This window comes from Podarcis filfolensis (assembly GCF_964270895.1).
Source record: "Podarcis filfolensis genome assembly, chromosome: 17".
Taxonomy (NCBI): Eukaryota; Metazoa; Chordata; class Lepidosauria; order Squamata; family Lacertidae; genus Podarcis; species Podarcis filfolensis.
This window is the reverse complement of record NC_139621.1, coordinates 10,094,786-10,114,426: the sequence shown is the minus strand read 5'-3', so window position 1 is coordinate 10,114,426 and position 19,641 is coordinate 10,094,786. Positions and strand designations below refer to the sequence as shown.

The window sequence follows — 19,641 nt, the reverse complement described above, 5'->3', positions numbered from 1 at the left end:
TCCTTAAGATTTCTGTCTGCTTAAATGGGATGGTGCCATTTACGTTATGGTGGCATTAGTGGGACAAAAATAACCCCCAGAAAGTCATTTAATAGCAAGCAGCAGCAGGTTTCTGCTATGAGAATCTGAGAGATGATTGATTTTTATATGTAACATTTTGCACGGCAGTGCAGCTCTCGAGCTGTTAATGTTGAGCAGAGTTTGCAAGCAGAAGAAGAATTTGCTTCTCTCCTCGCACTGCTTCCCTCTTTTTGGCTTGGTGCTTTTTTTCCACCTTAGAAGCTATTTTAACTGTTGGACTTAGGAACCAGTTAGGGCTTGGTTGGACTGTTGTCTTCTCACCTGTAAGTCTCAGCAGTGATCCTAAGGCAACAGGCCCTGTGCTTATATAGAAAGTCAGCTGCATTCTAGCCATTTAAGCTTGCTTCCCAATATACAAGTTTAGGATCGAGTTGCAGAACATGGAAATAAACAGGACAGACTATTTGCAGCCCCAGCCTTTTAATGCTTACATGAAAGCAAGCCCTAGTGTGTTTAATGGAGCTTACTTGCAGAATTGCTGCAATGCTAAACCTGTTTCCTTGGGAGTAAGGCCGCTTGAGTTAAATTGGACATATTTCTGAGTAGATATCGCTAGGATTGCACTCTGAAACAACTGGATTTAGAAGTAGGATCTCAGAACAGCCGCCCTTCTTGCAAAGCTTTCCCCTATTAGGTTCTTATTTCTTCCCTGTGAAGAAGGGAAGACTTTGCTGTGGTCCGAAAGCCAACACTAGCTCAGCAACCCAGAGGGAAGGCGAGGTGTGTTTTGAAGGACTGACTGCCCAAGACCCTGTATATCCTTGCTTGGCTCACTCAGTTCCATGGGGCTTATTCCCAAGCAAGTGTTGTAAGCTTCCCTAGACCCTACCTCAAGCTACAGTAGCTTTCCCAGGGCTACTGAAAAGGAAATTGGTCCGAAATGCAATGACGGAATTAAAAAGGTGCTTTCTTAATTTTGTAACAGTGACAACCTGTGAAGGACCAAACATATTCAAGTGCCATTCTGGAGAATGTATCACTATGGACAAGGTCTGCAATGCAAAGAAAGACTGCAGGGATTGGTCGGATGAGCCCCTCAAGGAGTGCCGTAAGAATTTTTAATACTTTTCTCTGTTGGTGTGCTGTAAGAAGGCTGCCTTGCATCTCCTCTGGCTTGGACTTTCAGGTCCCTTCCAACACTGCAATTCTATGAAAGTGATGTATTGCCGTACATCTGGGACTTGGCTATACAGCTGCAAATTAGGTGGGACATGGTTGGCACTGTGGTCTAAACCACTGAGCCTCTTGGGCTTGCCGATCAGAAGGTAGGCAGTTCAAATCCCCACGGCAGAGTGAGCTCTCGTTGCTCTGTCCCAGCTCCTGCCAACCTAGCAGTTCCAAAGCATACCAACGCAAGTAGATAAATAGGTACCACTGTGGCAGAAAGGTAATGGTGTTTCTGTGCGCTCTGGTTTCCATTACGGTGTTCGGTTGCACCAGAAGCAGTTTAGTCCTGCTGGCCACATGACCCGGAAAGCTGTCTGCGGACAAACGCCAGCTCCCTCAGCCTGAAAGCAAGATGAGCGCCGCAACCCCATAGTCGCCTTTAACTGGACTTAACCGTCCAGGGGTCCTTTACGTTTTTTAAGTGCATTATACAAATGTGACACTAGATAGCGATGGTGAGCTAAGGGCAAATTCTCTCTATTTTTTTAAAAAAGACATCTTTGCAGCATTTTTTAAAATAAATGTTTAGATTCAGCTGTGGTCTGTAACTGGTTCCCTGCTGCAGTAATGAATAGCAGGAGCTGATATGAGCCCGTACATAGCTCATTATCTTGTGGAAATGGACTAAACCCAAGTTTATTACAAAGCACGAGAGGTGGAAGCGAAGTTGTTTTGTGAGTCAAAAACCCAGAGGCTTTTTTCCTCCATGCCACAATAAAGGATCAACTTGCGCCAGCACTGAGACAGCTGCATTCTTTGGTGTTGCCAGTTCAGATTTGCCTATCCTTGGAGAGCTTCTGTATCTTGATGCTGTAAAGAAGCTTTCCCAACTGCAATAGTTCTGGTGATGAATTGCTAAGTTGCCTCTGATAGGGTAATCTTCACCCTTCCCAGCAGTTTTTAAATCTGCAGGAGGATCCCAAGGGGAAGCCCCAAGTTGGAAGACCAGTGTGGCACATCTGGTCCCTTGCTCCTATTTCTGCAAGGGACAGCGTGGAATTGCCAGGCTGAGCACGGAGGTGCAGGTCCCTGAAAATGGGGGCACGATTGCAACATGTACGTGCTTCGCGCCAGAAATCCTCACCACAAGCCTGTTACAAGCCCTATATTTTAGATGTGATGGCTTTCCCCATCCACCGCCGGCAAGCTCATGGCAGAAGCAAAATTTGCAATGCAATCTTCTTCATTGGTCTTTGACACTTATCGTCGTGTGTTTATTTGCACGCCACTGTTCCACAAAATTGCGCCCAAAGTGATTCACAACATCTCATGTGATCAACTGAGTACAATGGTTTAAAAAAAAAATAGAAACAATAATATCAATCAATATATTTGTTTAATAATCCATATACATTTTTTTTTTTTGGATTCGTAATAACTTGAAGTTCTTGCAGTATACAAGGTCCACCCTACCTAACCCAGCATAAATGCTCACTGATGGGAGGCCTTTGCGTAAATGCCATTCTTTGATTAATCTTTTTTTTTGGGGGGGGTGTCAATATTCTTTTTTTTATACAAGTCTCGTTAGGACTGTAAGCAATTTCTCTAAGAATATTAGAGGGACGATTCCAACAGATTCTACACGAAAAACGCTTATGTCCCTGGGGAGATGGCAGCCCTGAATCGGTGGCGCATACCCTTCTGGCTTGCGCTCTTTATAAAGACTTGAGGAATGAGATTATCACCCCTCTTTTATTGTCCATTCTGGGTCACCCAGCCACTGCCACTGTGTCCTTTCTCTTGGCAGATCAAGATGAGCAGATGATAGCAAAGGCTGCAAGGTTTTTAGCTGGGGCAATCAGAATAAGATCCAGTATTTGACTATTGATTCAAAACCCCAAAATGTATTTTATAATCATTGACTTTTTATTTCTATTCTTTGTATATTGTATTGTTGTTTTATTGCTATGGCAGATGGCTGACGCAAATAAAGATTCATTCATTCATTCATTCTCTAAGAATAGCATCGTTATAAGCTCTTTGTTATCCCCTTCCAGGAACAAATGAATGTTTGGATAATAAGGGTGGTTGCTCCCACATATGCAACGATCTCAAAATTGGGTATGAGTGTTTATGCCCTGAAGGATTCCAGCTGATTAACCAAAGAAAATGTGAAGGTAAATGGGAAAGTTTTCTTCCTCTTTCCACAACAGCTTTTTAATGCACCTCTAATTACTGTATTTTTCCATGTATAAGACTAGGGTTTTTTTTAACCAAAAATTAGGTTTAAAATTGGGGCTCGTCTTATACACGGGTAGCGCTGAGGAGTGTTTTCTTAATTTGGAGTCCCCCCAAATAGGGCGTGTCTTATACTTGGGGGCATCTTATACATGGAAAAATACGGTAATTCATATCTGGTTGAAAGTTAATGGGAGTCAGGGAGGTCATGGTGTTTCTCATGATATGTTTTCTTTGGGAAAAGCAAGTCTTGGTGATCTGGCCAAGTCCATCCAGCTGAGGCCACAGTCCCAGGCTGAAAAATTTGGCCTTTCCGAAAGGATGTCTGCGATTGTGGCTTCTGAAGTTGTAGATGAACATGCCGTTGGCAAAGCCTTGCGTTGTCTCTGTAAGAAAAAGGCAGGCAAGATACAATTGAATGTGCCTTTCTCCCCTTACACATATGCAACAAACTCGGTCACTTTACCCCTCAAGCTATTCTATAAAATGTTTTTTTGCGCCTCTGTCAAGTTGAACCCCATAGACCTGGTCATGGAACTGTAGGCTGAGGCTTCTTGTGGTGGCCACTGTGGAAAAAATCTGAGTAGTTCAAAGCCCAAGACCATTATGGGATACTTCCTACTCCTCTTTGTTTGGGAGACCAAATGTATTGTAGTACGTTACCGACTTCAGGCGATGAGTATCGTCCTCTTGATTTTCCTAGATATCGATGAGTGTCTCAACCCTGATACCTGTAGCCAAATCTGTGTGAACTTGAAAGGAAGCTATAAGTGTGAATGTAATGAAGGCTATCAGATTGACCCTACCACGAAGGCCTGCAAAGCCATTGGTAAGACTTGGGCATCTTCTACACTAGAGTATTACTGTAACCATTGCAGGGTGGTGGCAAAAAAGTTAAGGTACCTGCAGGAGCCGTCCTTCACCTGGGAATACATCCAGCCCCAGAATCTTGTTTTTTGCAGTTCCTTCCTTTTTAATGTAATTTTGGGGACCCAAATTTACTTCTTTTCCTCGCCCCTTCCTTTTTATTAGGTCCATTATAGTGTAAGATGCTTTTATAACTTGTGACAAGGTGGGTTTGATTTAAATCAAATCGATTTAAATTACTAGTCAGTAGGACTTGATTTAAATCATTTTTTTACAGAAAGGCATTCTTGCTGGTATAATAATATTTACAACCAGATGAAGGTTTCATTTTTTAAATAATACATTTTCAGAGTAGTTTTTACAGTTATATCAAAAACTACTGATTTGGTTATACTAGTATAAATACATGGACAGATAATTATGAAATTATTGTGAGGTTTAATAAGTTAACTGTTTATATTTGGACAACTTTTATGCTGTACTTTATTGGCAGGAGAAAAACAATCAATTTCTTAATAACAATTTATACAATTTATTTAACTAAAACAGTAACATGTATCCATGTTTGTTAACTGATGTAGTTAAACATTTTTTTTAAAAAAAAACACCTTAGACTAGTTTTAGCACACATCAAAACCTTAAAACAAATCCTAATTTCCTGATGAATAGCCTTTGGACTATAACGTAACTTAAATAGAAAACTATCTTTAGAAAGATTTTTCCTCCGAAAGCATTTTATTTTTAAAATCCGATTTAAATTTTAAAAAATCCAGTAAAAAAACAATCTTTATCCACCCTGACTTGTGAAATGACTTGAGTCCATGGACAATTGGAATGTGTAGTAAACAACTATTAGTGAACTTTGGACACTGGGAAAATCCACTTATTGAATTGTAATAATTCTTCCCGGAGACCTTTTGATCTGCTTAGTTGCTTTCTGGAAGCTGAGAGAGCAGGTTTAAAAGCCACAGAGTTCCCAATATCCCTTTTCTTGCTCCTTTCCCCAGGCACCATTGCATATCTCTTCTTCACCAATCGGCATGAGGTCAGGAAGATGACTCTTGACCGCAGCGAGTACAGCAGCCTCATCCCCCGTCTCAAAAACGCGGTGGCTTTAGATATGGAAATAGCCAACAACAAACTCTACTGGTCTGACAGCTCTCAGAAAAAAATATACAGGTAAAAACAGATGAAATGTGTGCACTGTGGACTGGAACTGGCAGGGCTCAGTAGCACTTGCATTTTAAATCGCATCTGGGCACAGATGTGATCCAAAATATAACCACTACTACTTAGAGAAAACCAGTCCTGCAAGGAATCCTGCAGCCCATGAAGTATGGCCCCCTCTCTCTCCTTCCTTCATTTCAATGGGGCTTCTTTGTTTCTTTGTGATGCCTCCAGCACTCCAATAGACAAAGCAGACAACCACTCTCACCACGCCACCGTGATTGACAGCGGGATCAAATACCCAGATGGCCTCGCTGTGGACTGGGTGCACAGCAACATCTACTGGGCTGACTCTGCCCTGGGCACAATCTCCGTGGCCAGCAGTGAAGGCTTGAGGAGGAGGACCCTGATCAAGGAAGTTGACGCCAAGCCGTGTGCCATCGTGGTGGATCCAGTCCACGGGTATGTTCTGCCTTAAATGCTGCGGGGATTTGCCAGTCTGTTGAGGAACTGGGCTCTTGTTTCTAGGGACATGCCCTAGCGAGAGGCAAAAGATATGTGTGAATGAGGCTGACCTTTGAGATGGGACCTCAGCAGTGGATTAGTAAGGGGGAATGGTCAATGTACGTTCTTTGCATGCAAAAAATCCCAGATCCAATCCTTGGCATCTCCAGATTAGGCTGAGAAAAGACGCCTGTTTTCACTGCCCAGGGTTTTAGAGAAAGGATGGCAAACCTTTGGCTCTGCAGATGTTACAAGTCTACAACTCCCATGCTCTTTGGTTCTTAGCCATGCTGTCTAGGGCTGATGAGATTTGGGGAATCCAATAACATCTGGAGGACTCCCCAGGTCTCCATGCCTAACACAGACAGCGCCGAACTGGATGGGCCAGTGATCTGACTATACAAAGATAGCTCAGTGGATCTGACAGCGTTTTAGGGCAATGTTGACTTTAAAAGAATAGTGCCCAGAGATGGAAAGAAGATAAAGTCCCTATCAGAGAAGAATGGCAGATGAAGTTGATAGACTATGCTGAAATGGCTTAAATGACTGGAAGAGTTAGAAATCAGGAACACCAAAATTTTAATAAGGAATGGGGAAAATTTATAACTTATCTTAAAGACCATTGTAAACAGTTAAAATCGTTTGTAGAATTGGAATAACACTTGTAGTTTATAAGGGTGAATTATGGACATAATGGAAGAGGTAAAGGATTTGGAGTATTATAAAAGATGCGGGAGGAAATGATTAATAACAGAGCCCACAAAGGGGAAGATGGAAGTCCAGAAGAGTCCTAGGAATCTTGTTTTTATTATGCTTGATATATCTCTGTATAATGTTAATTTGAAAAACCAAATAAATTTGTATAAAAGGGGGGGGGACTTTGCCAGGCGTGCTGTCCAAGGACAGTGCTCCCCCAAGGACAATGTTGCTCTGCGAGACTTGGCTTAAATTGTGTTTGTTTCTCCCTTCTCCTCATGTTAGGTTTATGTACTGGGCTGACTGGGGCACGTCTGCGAAAATTGCCAAAAGTGGTCTGAATGGGGTGGACAGCTTTCCCCTGGTGAAAGAAGGCATTCTTTGGCCTAACGGAATAACTCTAGGTGAGCTCTGCCTAGCTCAGGGAAGACAATAACAAGAGCAGGCTAGAGGAAGACGGGGCTGTTGACTTCTGATCCAAAGGGACTTGCTTTTTCATTCAAATGTGGGCTTGTTCGAGACTGATCTCTCTTTTCCTGCTTCTGTGCTGCTACAAAGTTTGCTCTCTTAGGCAACACATTTGCGGCTGGATTAGCATCCCACTGCTAGGCGGTGCTGTCATCCTCCCTGATTCAGTTGTAGTGATGGAGTCAGGGAGTGCATTCACAAACACAAGGGCCAGGCAAGGCTTAGCATATTTACGAGGACCGGGGGGGGGGGGGCTGGGAGCTGGACAGAGCAACCTCCGATGCTAAGAATATCTGAAGCTCCTGACTTGGATTCACAAACTTTTTTGGGGGTCGTGCACGAGGAGAAAAGGTGCAGTGAGAATTTCCCTTTAAGTACAGTGGTACCTCAGGTTACAGACGCTTCAGGTTACAGACTCCGCTAACCCAGAAATAGTACCTCAGGTTAAGAACTTTGCTTCAGGATGAGAACAGAAATTGCGCGGTGGCGGCAGCAGGAGCCCCATTAGCTAAAGTGGTGCTTCAGGTTAAGAACAGTTTCAGGTTAATAACGGACCTCCAGAATGAATTAAGTTCTTAACCTGAGGTACCACTGTATATAGTTGTTAAAAGCAAAGGTCATAAAGGTGATCAGTTAGGTTTTTGAGTGCAGATAATCACCCGTTTTCCCCTTGTAGGCCTGGCTTTTGAGGGGCAGAGTTCTGAACAATGGCAGGTAACCAAAAGCGCTCTTGAGAAATTGTTAGGATAAAATGTTTCTGAAATCCAGTGGACCAAAAGCCAAGAACATCTTCTTGGGAGTGGGCTGGCCCTTGGGTCTAAATAAAGCAGAGCAGTCTGATTTGGAGGGAACCCTTCTCATCTGAAAGCTGTATGCTGTAGTTTGTTGCAAGTATCAAAGGTGTTTGGGGATGCAGCGCTAACTTACAACGTCTCTTGGCCAGTGTGACTTGTTCTCTGTTCTGAACTACCTTTATGCTTGGCTTGCTCCCTTTCATATGAATGGAAGGGTGTGTTCCTCTGGTCATGTGACACTTCTGACACCTTCTGCCTTTAGATCTGGCCAACCAGCGCCTCTACTGGGTAGACTCAAAGCTCCACTCCATCTCCAGCATAGATGTGAATGGGAGAAACAGAAAGACCATCCTTGTGAATGAGGACAAGCTGGCTCATCCTTTTGCCATCACAGTCTTTGAGGTGAGGCAGATTCAGAAATGGCCTAATTTTAGACATGTGGTCTTTGTTTATTGATCACATCAATAAGGCAGCACAGTTACTGCAACTCCCTATAGCACATGCATCTCTATGGAGAGGACTAATTAATCTGTAAACCTATTGTGCATGTATCTTAGTGTTACTTTTTGAGTTGGCAAGCCAAATAATATGTTACCCATGTGTTGCTTTGTGGGGGGGGGGGGGTTGGGGGGTTATGTTCACAGTGTTACTGTTGAAAACCAAAAAAAAAAATCCATTTAAAAACAAATCACTGAATCTTCACCCAGGATAAAGTGTTCTGGACAGATGTCATGAATGAAGCCATTTTCAGCGCCAACCGCCTGACCGGCTCCGATATCGTCAAGGTGGCTGGGGACCTGTATTCACCCCAGGATCTGACCTTGTTTCATTCTGTACGGCAGCCCAAAGGTATTTGATCATGACCGCCTTCCTGCTGTTGCACCCCTAAATGCGTTTTTTTCTCTCTCTTCCCCGACCTTTTTTCTTTTGCCTTGTGCTTTTTGGGCTGTCAGGTGAGGGCAGCGCTTGTGCACGCTGCACCCTGCCGCCAGGGAAACCCCTTATTTTCCTGCAGGAGAGGAGAACAGCCATTTACGGGCTTTTTCTTCCACTTCCTGCAGAAGACAGGGCTATTTAAGTGGTCTTTCTCAATTCCTTTCTGGGCGGCAGCATCTACCTCCAGCCCTTGGCCAGCTTCACTCCATCTCTGCTCATCTGCCAAAAAGGAGAGCCCTTTAGACCGGCCTTTCTCAACCCGTGGGTCCCCAGATGTTGTTGGACTACAACTCCCATCACCCCTAGCTAGCAAGGCCAGAGTTCAGGGATGATGGGAGTTGTAGTCCAACAACATCTGGGGACCCACGGGTTGAGAACCGCTGCTTTAGACAGCTTCCGCCCCATCACTATTAGCAGTGGTGGTTTTTGCTCTGTCTTGGAGGATTCCCACTGGGTGGGAAGGTGCAGTGTTTGTGTCACGGACTGGGCAGAGGCGGACCGGTGGAGGCCGCCTCCCCAGCCTGACCCTTCCAGAGAAGGGGACAGTTCAGAATTACAGCAGGGGGTTGAGGGAGGTCACGGCTCAGAGGCAGATGAGGGGGTAAGCTGGGAAATAAAGGGAGAGGAGGAGGAGGAGGAGGAGGAGGAGGAGGAAGAAGCACTAGGGGAGCGACAGCTGATGGACTCACTGTCTTTAGAAAGCATTCCAGACCCCTCCTCTCCTAGAACACGGCGTGCCTTGAAAGTAGGAGAGCAAAGAGCTCAAAGGCAGAGGGCACGTAGCAGCACCCATGACTCGTGAGGAAGTGGGAGAGATGGAGGGGGTGGAGATTCATTCAGAGCAATGCCATTATTCCAAGAAGCTGCGTTCACAAGCCCCTCTCTGTGTTTTCATGCTTTAAAAAAAATGATTATGGAGGCTGAATATCTGCCCCATCTGTGTTTCACTAGTTGTTGAGGGCACCCTGACATTATATATATCTGAAAGTTCTAGGGCATTTTTAAATCAAGGTTTTGATCAAGGTTATATTGAATAAAAGCAGATGGTAAGGACTTTTCCTTGTCCTGTCCATTCCTGACCACCTGCCGTGGGGGGTTGGTTCCTCTGCTGCCTGACAATCTGAGATGCCATTCAGTGAGGATAACCTCTGGCTCCCCTTGAATTCCTCCTGTGTTCGTGAAGGTGAAGACTTGCGCAGACACTTGTGCCATCCTGAGCCTCCTTTGTACAACTTCTTTTTCCCCCCTTTTAACAGGTGTCAACTGGTGTGAGAAGAACGGAACTCCCAATGGAGGCTGCCAATATCTCTGTCTCCCTGCCCCACAAATCACTGCTCACTCCGCCAAGTACACTTGTGCTTGTCCTGATGGCATGCACCTGGCCGCAGACATGAGAAGTTGTAGCACAGGTAAGCAGGCAAAATGGGGGAAGCGAGCCTTTGTGCAGTGAGCAGCTGGCAGCTGGGGTACAAACTCAATCTGTGTGTGTGTGTGTGAGAGAGAGAGAGAGAGAGAGAGAGAGACTACAGTGGTGCCTCTGGATGTGAACAGCATCTGTTCTGGAGCCCCATTCACATCCTGAAGCGAACGCAACCTGCGTCGTCGCAATTCTCTGCTTTTGCGCATGCACGTGACGCCATTTTGAGCGTCTGCGCGAGCGGCGAAACCTGGAAGTAACGCATTCCGTTACTTCCGGGTCGCCGCGGAGCGTAACCTGAAAACACTCGACCTGAAGCATATTTAAGGTACGACTGTACCCCCTTTTCCACAAAACGAGTATAGTCGTACCTTGGAAGTCAAACGGAATCCTTTCTGGAAGTCCATTAAACTTCCAAAATGTTCGAAAACTAAATCGCAGCTTCTGATTGGCTGCCGGGAGCTCCGGGTTCCAAAAGAACATTCACAAACCGGAACAATCTCTTCCGGGTTTGCGGCATTCAAGAGCCAAAACGTCCCGAGTTCCAGGGCGTTTGGGGATCCAAGGTACGACTGCAAAAGTGTTTATTTGGAGAGATAATTGATATGTTGTTGTCTCCGCCACCCAGACACTGTTCCCGAGGCTCCTGCGTCCGTTGCTGCCACAACAACTCGGCAGCCTCCCTCGAGAACCACACCTTTGGGCCGGCTGCTCGCCACAACCGGTGCCCCCAGGCATGAAACTGAACGCCTGCCTGCCGCTGCCCCCACCGTTCTGAGCAAACTCATCCCAGGCATCTCTGAGCGTACCACGCCTCCGATGGTCACCCTGTCGCAGCAAGGTAAGCGCCTACACCAATGTGTGACACTCTTGTTAAGGCTCCTTTGCACCTAAGTGCAAAGTGCTGTGCACATAGGAAAACTTAAGTTGGGTGCAAGTTCTTCTCCTCCTCCTCCTCTCCTGTTGCCCCTTCCTTCCCCTCTGCATCTTTAGCAATATTCCAGACTGGAGAGGGCTTAATTTTAAGTTTCCTCTATTCCCCAGCGCGAAACGGAATTGCTGCTGAAACGGACGGGGCAAGGCAGGGGGGTCCCCCAGCGCTCTCAATTGTCCTACCACTGGGTAAGTTCCTCGCCAGGCAAAAGCGTTCCTTTTTAACCAGGCCTTGGGTTGATCTGATTTACATCCTATATCCTTTTAAAATGTCAAAATATATTAAAAAATCAAAACAATTATCCAGTAGCACCTTAGAGACCAACTAAGTTTGTTCTTGGTATAAGCTTTCATGTGCATGCACACTTCTTCAGATTTAAAATGGTTTTTGTGTGTGTGTGTGTGTCGGGGGAAGGTATTGGGTTGCTGTTTTTATTTTTATTATTAATTTTGTGGTTTTATATCTTGTTTTTATTCTGTGAACCCTGCCATAGGGTGGTATATAAAATCAATCAATCAGTGTAATAGTAATCGTAATAGTAACAGGAATAATAATAAATAATAATAGTTGCGGGCAAGGCAGAAGCCCAAATCAGTAGTCCTTCTCAGGATGCTCTTGAACTAAATATAATACAGTGGACACTCAGGTTGCGAACCTGATCCAGGCGGGATGCACGTTCGCAACCCACGTCTGCGCATGCACGGGTTGCAATTTGGTGCTTCTGCAGATGTGCAAAGCACGATTTAGGGCTTCTGCGCATGCGTGACCGCCGAAACCCAGAAATAACCTGTTCCGGTACTTCCGGGTTTCGGCAGTCTGCAACCCGAAAAAATGCTACCTGAAGCAGCTGTAACCTGAGGTGTGACTGTATTGGTGTAGCAAATAAGTCACGGTGCATATTTTATTCATTAATTTCCTTAATTGCTCAGGTGTGTGTATACGGTATAGCGTACTTAGATTGTAAGCCTCTTGGGATACAGGCCTGTCATACGTTCTTTGTAAAGCCCCCCACACATAGATAGTGCTATATTCACCATCGTCCCCAGTGGTCTCCCGAGCACTTAGGAGAGGTTGGTTTAAAATAACGTCCTGCCTTCTGGGATTTCTTTTTTTCAGTGCTGATTTGTTTAATCTCCTTTGGGGGTTTCCTTGTTTGGAAGAACTGGCGCCTGAGGAACATCAACAGCATCAATTTTGACAACCCTGTCTATCAGAAAACGACGGAGGACGAGGTTCACATCTGTCGGAGCCAGGAGGGGTACACATACCCATCGGTAAGCTGACATTCAGAATGGTGGGAACTTTGCAGTTTTCTGTACTGCTGGTGGGTGCTTTGTGTTCTTTGATATTAGTGGGGGTCCCAAGTCATTCTCATCCTGCCCCTCTCCTGAAGCCCTCCTGCCCCCATTCCTTCCCACCATGGTTGACCGTGGTAATAGTGAAGAACATGGAAGAACAGTGCCCTTCAGGAAAGGTCTCATGCAAAAGTAGCACGAGTGCTCATTGTTTGTATAAATCCATAATGTGAATTTTCTGGGTCTGGCAAGATGACTCCTTTCCCCCCTGCTCTTTTAAAAAACTTTTTAATTTATACTTTTCAAGTTTATACATTTCATTAGTTTTACAATCAACTTAACATTTCAAAGTTTAACTTCCTTCCCCTTCTTTCTGCGGTTCCTTAAATTTATTTTTTAAAATACCTTCTGCATATCCAAATTCATTTAACTTGCTTGTTTAATTATCTACTGTAAATATACACTCTTAAGAAACTGCAGGTTATTACAATAATCCTTCTAATGCTTTTATCTGTTTACAATTTATCTGTAAATATTCAATAAGCCATTTCCATTCTTTTGTAAAAAGATTTTTTTATCTTGATTTCTTAGTCTTCTGGTAAGTTTCACCATTTCTGCATATTCCATAAGTTTTTGTATCCATTCTTCCTTTACTGGGACTTCTGCTTTTTTCCACTTTCAAGCAAGTAGCATTCTTGCTGCTGTAGTAGCATACATAAATACATTTCTATACAATTTAGGTAGTTCTGTCCCTATAACTCCCAACAGTTGTTTCTGGTTGTTGTTTTTTTTATAAAAGTTATTTTGAACATTCTTTTCAATTCATTGTACAGTCATACCTTAGAAATCAAACGGCTTAGTTGCTGAACGTTTTGGCTCCCGATCGGAAACTGGAAGGGATTGTTCCGGTTTTCGAATTTTATTTGGAACTCGAAAGACCGGCACGACTTCCGCTGGTTCCGATTGGCTGCAGGAGCTTCCTGCAGCCAATCAGAAGCCGCGCCTTGGTTCCCAAACATTCTGGAAGTCAAACAGATGTCCGGAATGGATTCCGATTGACTTCCAAGGTACGTCTGTATATCATTTCCCAGTAAGCTTTAACTACAAGATGACTCTTTTGAGAGACCGCAAAACACTGAACACTGTCTTCTTGAGTAGGTTGGTTTCTGTTTCTCTCCTCAAACGGCTGGCAGGCTCACTTTTTATCCCTAATTGGGACATTTTGGCTTCTACGGTTGTTCCACCTAGCTAAACCCTTTGAGTAACTTCCTTTCCAATCTCTCTTCCCCAACAGAGACAAATGGTCAGCCTGGAAGACGACACCACAGCGTGAGCCCACCTCAACGCCTCCAAGTGCCTCTCTCCAGACTTTTGCTGCTGCTTTTCTGGGAGATCACGCATGCCTGGCTTCCGTTGTCTCTCAGCCGTCTGACGCCACTTCCCCAGTGACTCGATGGACCTTTCCCTTCCTCAGCCCCTCACCTTTCCCTTTTTTAAAAGGAAGAAACTGTACGTCGGTCAGCAACTGTCTTTACAGGACAGAGCAGACGAACCAGGGCCACTTTGTTGAGTTTTTATGTTTCGATATATTTATTGTTGTATCCAGTGCTGCCACGGCACTGATACGTCTGCTGTCCTCTGAGTCTCATTTTAAATCTGGGCAGGGTCACTTACTACTATTTTTTCACGCACGTGAAGGACGGTAACTTGACAAAGGCAGTGGCTGTTCTCTGGATGCACACCTGGGTGTCTCGGGGTCCTCTTCACAAGCTGACCGTTGTGCCTGGCCCTTTTCTCTCCAAAGGCCTGACAGGCTGGCATGAAGCAAGCTTGGAAGGGAATCGGGAACATGAGCCTTTGCTGAGAACTCGCCTTGCCTTCGTGAGCCTATGCGCCCCTTTCTCCCAAGCTAGACTGGAGAAAATTTTAAAGAGTGGGTTTTGCCATCCGTGCCGCAAAGAAGAAACAGTGACTTTTGCCCTCTTAACGTCCAAAGAAAGGAAGGACAACGTGGAGGTGTCCTGGATCCCTCTGTGGGCCCTGAGCTGCTAGATCTCTCTCAGCCTTCCCCTGCCACTTTCGTTTGATTTCTTCTCGTTTCTCTTTGCGACCCGTGTAGCTTTGTAACCTTGCATTTTCTGTATTTGCACTTGATTCCTTTCTTTTGGCTCTCTTGTCACGTGTTGCCAGGAGGGTGAGAGAGGGGGGAAGAACTGAACCAATGAGACAAGCAGGCTGACTTTGGGGAGGGAAAAAGGGGGTTGTTGCGTTTTGCTCGGTGCTGGTCCGTTTTGTGCCTTTCGGCAGGTGGACAAAGGGCAATAGATTGTGCTGGCCAAGAAAGCAGGAATTGAAGCCATTCTCCTGTGTCTTCTACCTTCGTCACAGGTTTACAGTTGCCTTATCACTGCATCTCTGTATGCCAGGTATATTTTTTACAAATTTCCTGCCCTTAGCTTTGCCTTATTTTGTATACTGTTATCCCTTCTCTTACTAACAGAGGGCTTCTTATTTAAGGCAATGCCAAATGGGACTCCCAGCCCCCTTCTAGAGTTGCACTAAACTCTGATTCTGCACCTTAGTTGAAAAATATATATATATATTGCATGTGATGCTTTTTAAGCTTTTGTGAATGGAAGCTCCAGGTTGCCACATGTTCTAAGGTGGGCTGAATTTGAGCTCATGGTGTGCTCTTTGGCTACCGTTCACCTAATGAAGGATCTTTACATTTTCAAGGAAGTAGAATCAGTGTAAATTCCAAATGTCTGCCGCAGCTCCAGTCCGTCCTAAATTCAGTAACGAACAAGCAGCAAATACCCGCTTACCCTGCTATCCTAGGATAACAAATGGCAACTTTATTTTCTTGGCCTGACACATCTAGTTCCCTTCCTTTGACGGAGGGGACAGCACACTACATACCAAGGAAAAGCACTCAAAACCCCTTTGACCTGAAGCTGTGAAAGATTCCAACCACTTTCTCTGATTGTGAAGCATGTAAATGATGTATAATGTTTGAGATATATATTTCCTTTGCACAAAACGTTGCATTCTGTATGTACATAATGTTCATAAAATACATGACTTATTTATTTATAAGTTTATTTTCTTATGGTTGTTGATGATTAGGCTTTATTCCCTCATCCCCACCCCTCTCTGTTGGGGTATTCCCCGATTCTCTGCAGTTATGGGTGCATATGATGGTGGAGAGCTAACCGTGATCAGCTAAAGATCGGTCCCAATCTGAAGTAAGCGGGACTGAACGCGGGGGCTGCGTTTTGCATGTCATAGTGAACCAAACCTTTGCGGTTTGCCGTGAACATGGGTGTCTGAACCAGAAACTGCGGTTTTGTTTCACTCCAAGCAAACCACTGCTCCATGAAGCTTTTCGTATCTCCACAACTGCATAGATGCTTTGAGCGAATTGTACTTGATCGCTGCTCTTACTGGTGCTTTCAGCAGCAGTGCCCAAATGTGGTTTTTTTTGGGGGGGGACTGCAGCCAAAAAGGGGATTAACTTTTGCAATATTTATTCGCTTATTTAATGCGGTGGGGGCATATTTCCCATCACTGTCCGCAAATCTTGCCAGTTAGGTACAGTCTGATTTTTATCATTCCCCCCCCCCGCCCCCACCCCTTTCAGGCATGCAGCATGTTTTTTGCTGATTCGGCATGGGTCGATTGCAGTTGGAGATTATTTTGTCGTTTGCTGCATCCCCTTCTCCTTTGCTGTTGCATTGTGAATGATGCTCATGTCTATATCATGTCAGCCACCTTGCATGGAGCAGTCGAATTTTTAAAAGCACAAGCCGGTTGATAGAATTGTGTGTGTTCATTTGTAAAGAAAAGTGTCAATGGCCTAAATGTCTATGAAATGCTCAGCTTTATTGTGTTAATGTCATTGGCTGTAGTAATTTGGGGGCCTTAAAATGAGCACTGAATAGATTTTTGTAGAAGTAAGATGTAGTATAGGGGAACACCCCCCCCCAAAAAAAACCCTTAAGGGTATGTTTTACTTTGAGAAGGGAAAATAACAAAGCACTGTCAGTCTATGTATTTGCCCTGCTGTCACATAAGAGTGCCTTTCATTTGTCTTGCTGATGAAGAGTCCTCAACTTCCTTTGGGTTGTTAATGGCTGCTTCAATGTCTTTCTCATACTTTTGTCTTTTTAAATCAAAGAGCAACAGATCACAGAAATGGGAAGAGCTCTGAAGCTTCTTGCTTAGTGCCTGAATCTTGTCAAAGCAGTGGTCCAGACCTGAGCATCATTCAGTAGGTCCTTTTCTGCTTCTGGTTGCCTTGAAAATTCCAAAGAAGGAAGCAACTTTCCTAGGCAATGGGCAGTAATGGTGCTACTTTGAACAAAAGCAGTTGGGGATTTTGAGAAAGAAATGACAAGCTGTGCCTCTGGTCCTTTGGTCCAGTGCTCCCCTGCTATAGCATACAAAGCTGTTAGGCTCTGTAGGGTTGAGGAGGCAAGTAGGTTCCTTGGTGGGGCCGTTTGCATAGGTAAAACAACCGTAGGAGAACCCACAGCTGTATATAACAATTGAGCTGCATTTGATGAAGTCAAAAATGTTCCCTGAGCTTCAGGATGCTTGTGTTAGAAGCTCAGTACACCTTCCATTGTGTAATTGGAATGCGGGTGGCACTGTGGTCTGAACAACTGAGCCTCTTGGGCTTGCCGATCGGAACGTTGGCGCTTTGAATCCCTGTGACGGGGTGAGCTCCCGTTGCTCTGTCCCAGCTCCTGCCAACCTAGCAGTTCGAAAGCACGCCAGTGCAAGTAGATAAATAGGTACCGCTCCGGCAGGAAGATAAATAGCATTTCCGTGTGCTCTGGCTTCCATCACAGTGTCCCAGAAGCGGTTTAGTCATGCTGGCCGCAGGACCTGGAAAGCTGTCTGTGGACAAACACCGGCTCCCTCGGCCTGAAAGCGAGATGAGTGCCGCAACCCCATAGTCACCTTTGACTGGACTGATCCGTCAAGGGGTCCTTTACCTTTTTAATTCTGTAAGGACAGAAGAGAATAGTGCAACCAGGAGCTCAGGGAACAGCAGGATCCTCTCCCCTTTGGTGCAGAACCCCTGTTTCATGCTTGCATAAGTCGCTGCTTAATCCTTGCTGGGCTAGGCAAGCAATCCAGGCAAAGCCCCTTTAATAGCTCACCTGAGATTCTGCTTCTGCATAGTGAAGAACAGCAATCCATGTTTCAGTTTTCTAGATGCCAACATGAGATGCTGCAAGTCCCTGGACAGCAGGGGGAAGCTGTCTTAAGGCTGCATTCACATAGCAGTTTATTCCATTTCCCTGGCTGTTATGTATTATAGCTGAGCTTTCACACAATGTAACACTTCTGGAAGTCTAGCAGCGTGTAGTCCCCTAAATAAGCACTAAATAAGTTTAGTGCTTATTTCTGTGTTAATCACTTCTGAGGGGCATCCATCCGCAACCCCAACAACTTAGAAAATCAGAGGTGTTAAAGTGAGGAGATTTGGGGTAGTTAGGCCAGCATACAATTCTTTCCAACCATTTTCATGGGTGAATTGAGGAACAGAAGCATTCATGTGCAGGAGTGAATAGTCCGTTGACATTCAGTGTGTCATACCCAGTGGTGTGAATGAAATTTGGCATATTGGTCAAAAGGCCGCAGTTCTTGAACGCAACAGGTACAGCATTGTGAAAGGAGCGTTAGCAAAAGGGACAGAAGTGCTAGCATTACAATCAGGAAAACGTGATGCAATAAACCAAAATGCATCTATAGCCCCTAGTTCACGAATGCCACCGGAAACCATCTGGGAGAACCTGGTTTTCTTACACAAGTGTTGGGAAGCTTTTCAGGTGAACACCTGACCATTGAGAGGTTGTGTCCTTGCAGCTGCACTAAGTTATATTTAATCAAACGTTTTCTTCACTGTTCCTTGATGAAAATCCTTTGGGGGGGGGTGTTCTTTCCCCAGATCGTGAATGAGTTTAATAAATATTTAAATACACTGAAAGTATTTCGTTTGTTCTTTCTTGGCCAGTGTGAAAGCTGCCATTGTAGTGTTACTGATGGTGGGGTTGCTCGTTTGTTGCCACCCCAATTTGTGATCCAGTGCACTTTCAGAATGCTTTTCAGTAAAGTATCTCCCCAAAGGTTTGGGCCCTGGGAGGAAGGGGCGAATGTTTATGATCATTTAAAAATGGGAGGTGTGTCCCCACCCACTTTTCCCTCTAACTGCCCATCATCTGGATTTGAAGACTGAAAAAATAATGGTTTATAGATGATAGAATGGTTGGATCTTAAGAAATGAATATCACATATAAAGGTAAAGGGACCCCTGACCATTAGGTCCAGTCGTGGCCGACTCTGGGGTTGCGGCGCTCATCTCGCTTTACTGGCCGAGGGAGCCGCCGTACAGCTTCCGGGTCATGTGGCCAGCATGACTAAGCCGCTTCTGGCGAACCAGAGCAGCGCACGGAAACGCCGTTTACCTTCCCGCCGGAGCGGTACCTATTTATCTACTTGCACTTTGACGTGCTTTCGAACTGCTAGGTTGGCAGGAGCAGGGACTGAGCAATGGGAGCTCATCCCGTCGTGGGGGATTCGAACCGCCAACCTTCTGATCGGCAAGTCCTAGGCTCTGTGGTTTAACCCACAGCACCACCCACATATAGCTGCAGGCTAAATAAGTCCTTTTATTATTTTTTCTTCTGTACCTTTTAGATTTTTTCTTTTCCATTTTTTTCTCTTTCGTTAGGTTTCTCCTTGTCTTTTCTTCCTTCTGACTGTTTTCTTATAGACTTAAGTAGCTGTCTCGGTATATTATAAAATGATACTTGGTGATAGGTATGTCATTTCCTTGAATATCAAACCATAAATTGAAAGAATAGGGGATGGTGCCCGCAGTACCCTCTGATTTCTATTCTTTTTTTTTAAAAAAAAGGGCTTTCTTGGCTATACACTTACCCCACCCAGAAACTTGTACTGCTGCCACAAACAAAATATTTGCAGGTCTCCTTGCCGTCAGGCGGGCTGGCACACTGCTTGTCTCCTGACTTCTGCACAGAACAGCTTCCTGGAAGGGCTTTTGAGAGCCCTGCTAAGGAGGAGCAGTGAGGGACGCAGTTGCCAGCAAAGCCGCATGCCCCTCGT

The 19,641-nt window shown here is 44.9% G+C and overlaps 1 protein-coding gene across 1 annotated transcript in view; it reads left to right on the top strand.

Moving 5' to 3' along the window:
- The window catches only part of LDLR (low density lipoprotein receptor), a 34,349-nt gene extending 15,847 nt beyond the window's left edge, over nucleotides 1-18,502 (top strand). The window contains exons 6-18 of the mRNA XM_083593130.1: nucleotides 1,007-1,129; nucleotides 3,246-3,365; nucleotides 4,130-4,255; nucleotides 5,301-5,472; nucleotides 5,695-5,922; nucleotides 6,946-7,064; nucleotides 8,185-8,324; nucleotides 8,630-8,771; nucleotides 10,115-10,267; nucleotides 10,904-11,116; nucleotides 11,320-11,397; nucleotides 12,326-12,483; nucleotides 13,799-18,502. Coding sequence (XP_083449256.1) covers nucleotides 1,007-1,129; nucleotides 3,246-3,365; nucleotides 4,130-4,255; nucleotides 5,301-5,472; nucleotides 5,695-5,922; nucleotides 6,946-7,064; nucleotides 8,185-8,324; nucleotides 8,630-8,771; nucleotides 10,115-10,267; nucleotides 10,904-11,116; nucleotides 11,320-11,397; nucleotides 12,326-12,483; nucleotides 13,799-13,837 — 1,811 coding nt within the window. The 3' untranslated portion in view covers nucleotides 13,838-18,502. The remainder of the gene's footprint in view (nucleotides 1-1,006; nucleotides 1,130-3,245; nucleotides 3,366-4,129; nucleotides 4,256-5,300; nucleotides 5,473-5,694; nucleotides 5,923-6,945; nucleotides 7,065-8,184; nucleotides 8,325-8,629; nucleotides 8,772-10,114; nucleotides 10,268-10,903; nucleotides 11,117-11,319; nucleotides 11,398-12,325; nucleotides 12,484-13,798) is intronic.
- The last annotated feature ends 1,139 nt before the right edge of the window (nucleotides 18,503-19,641 follow it).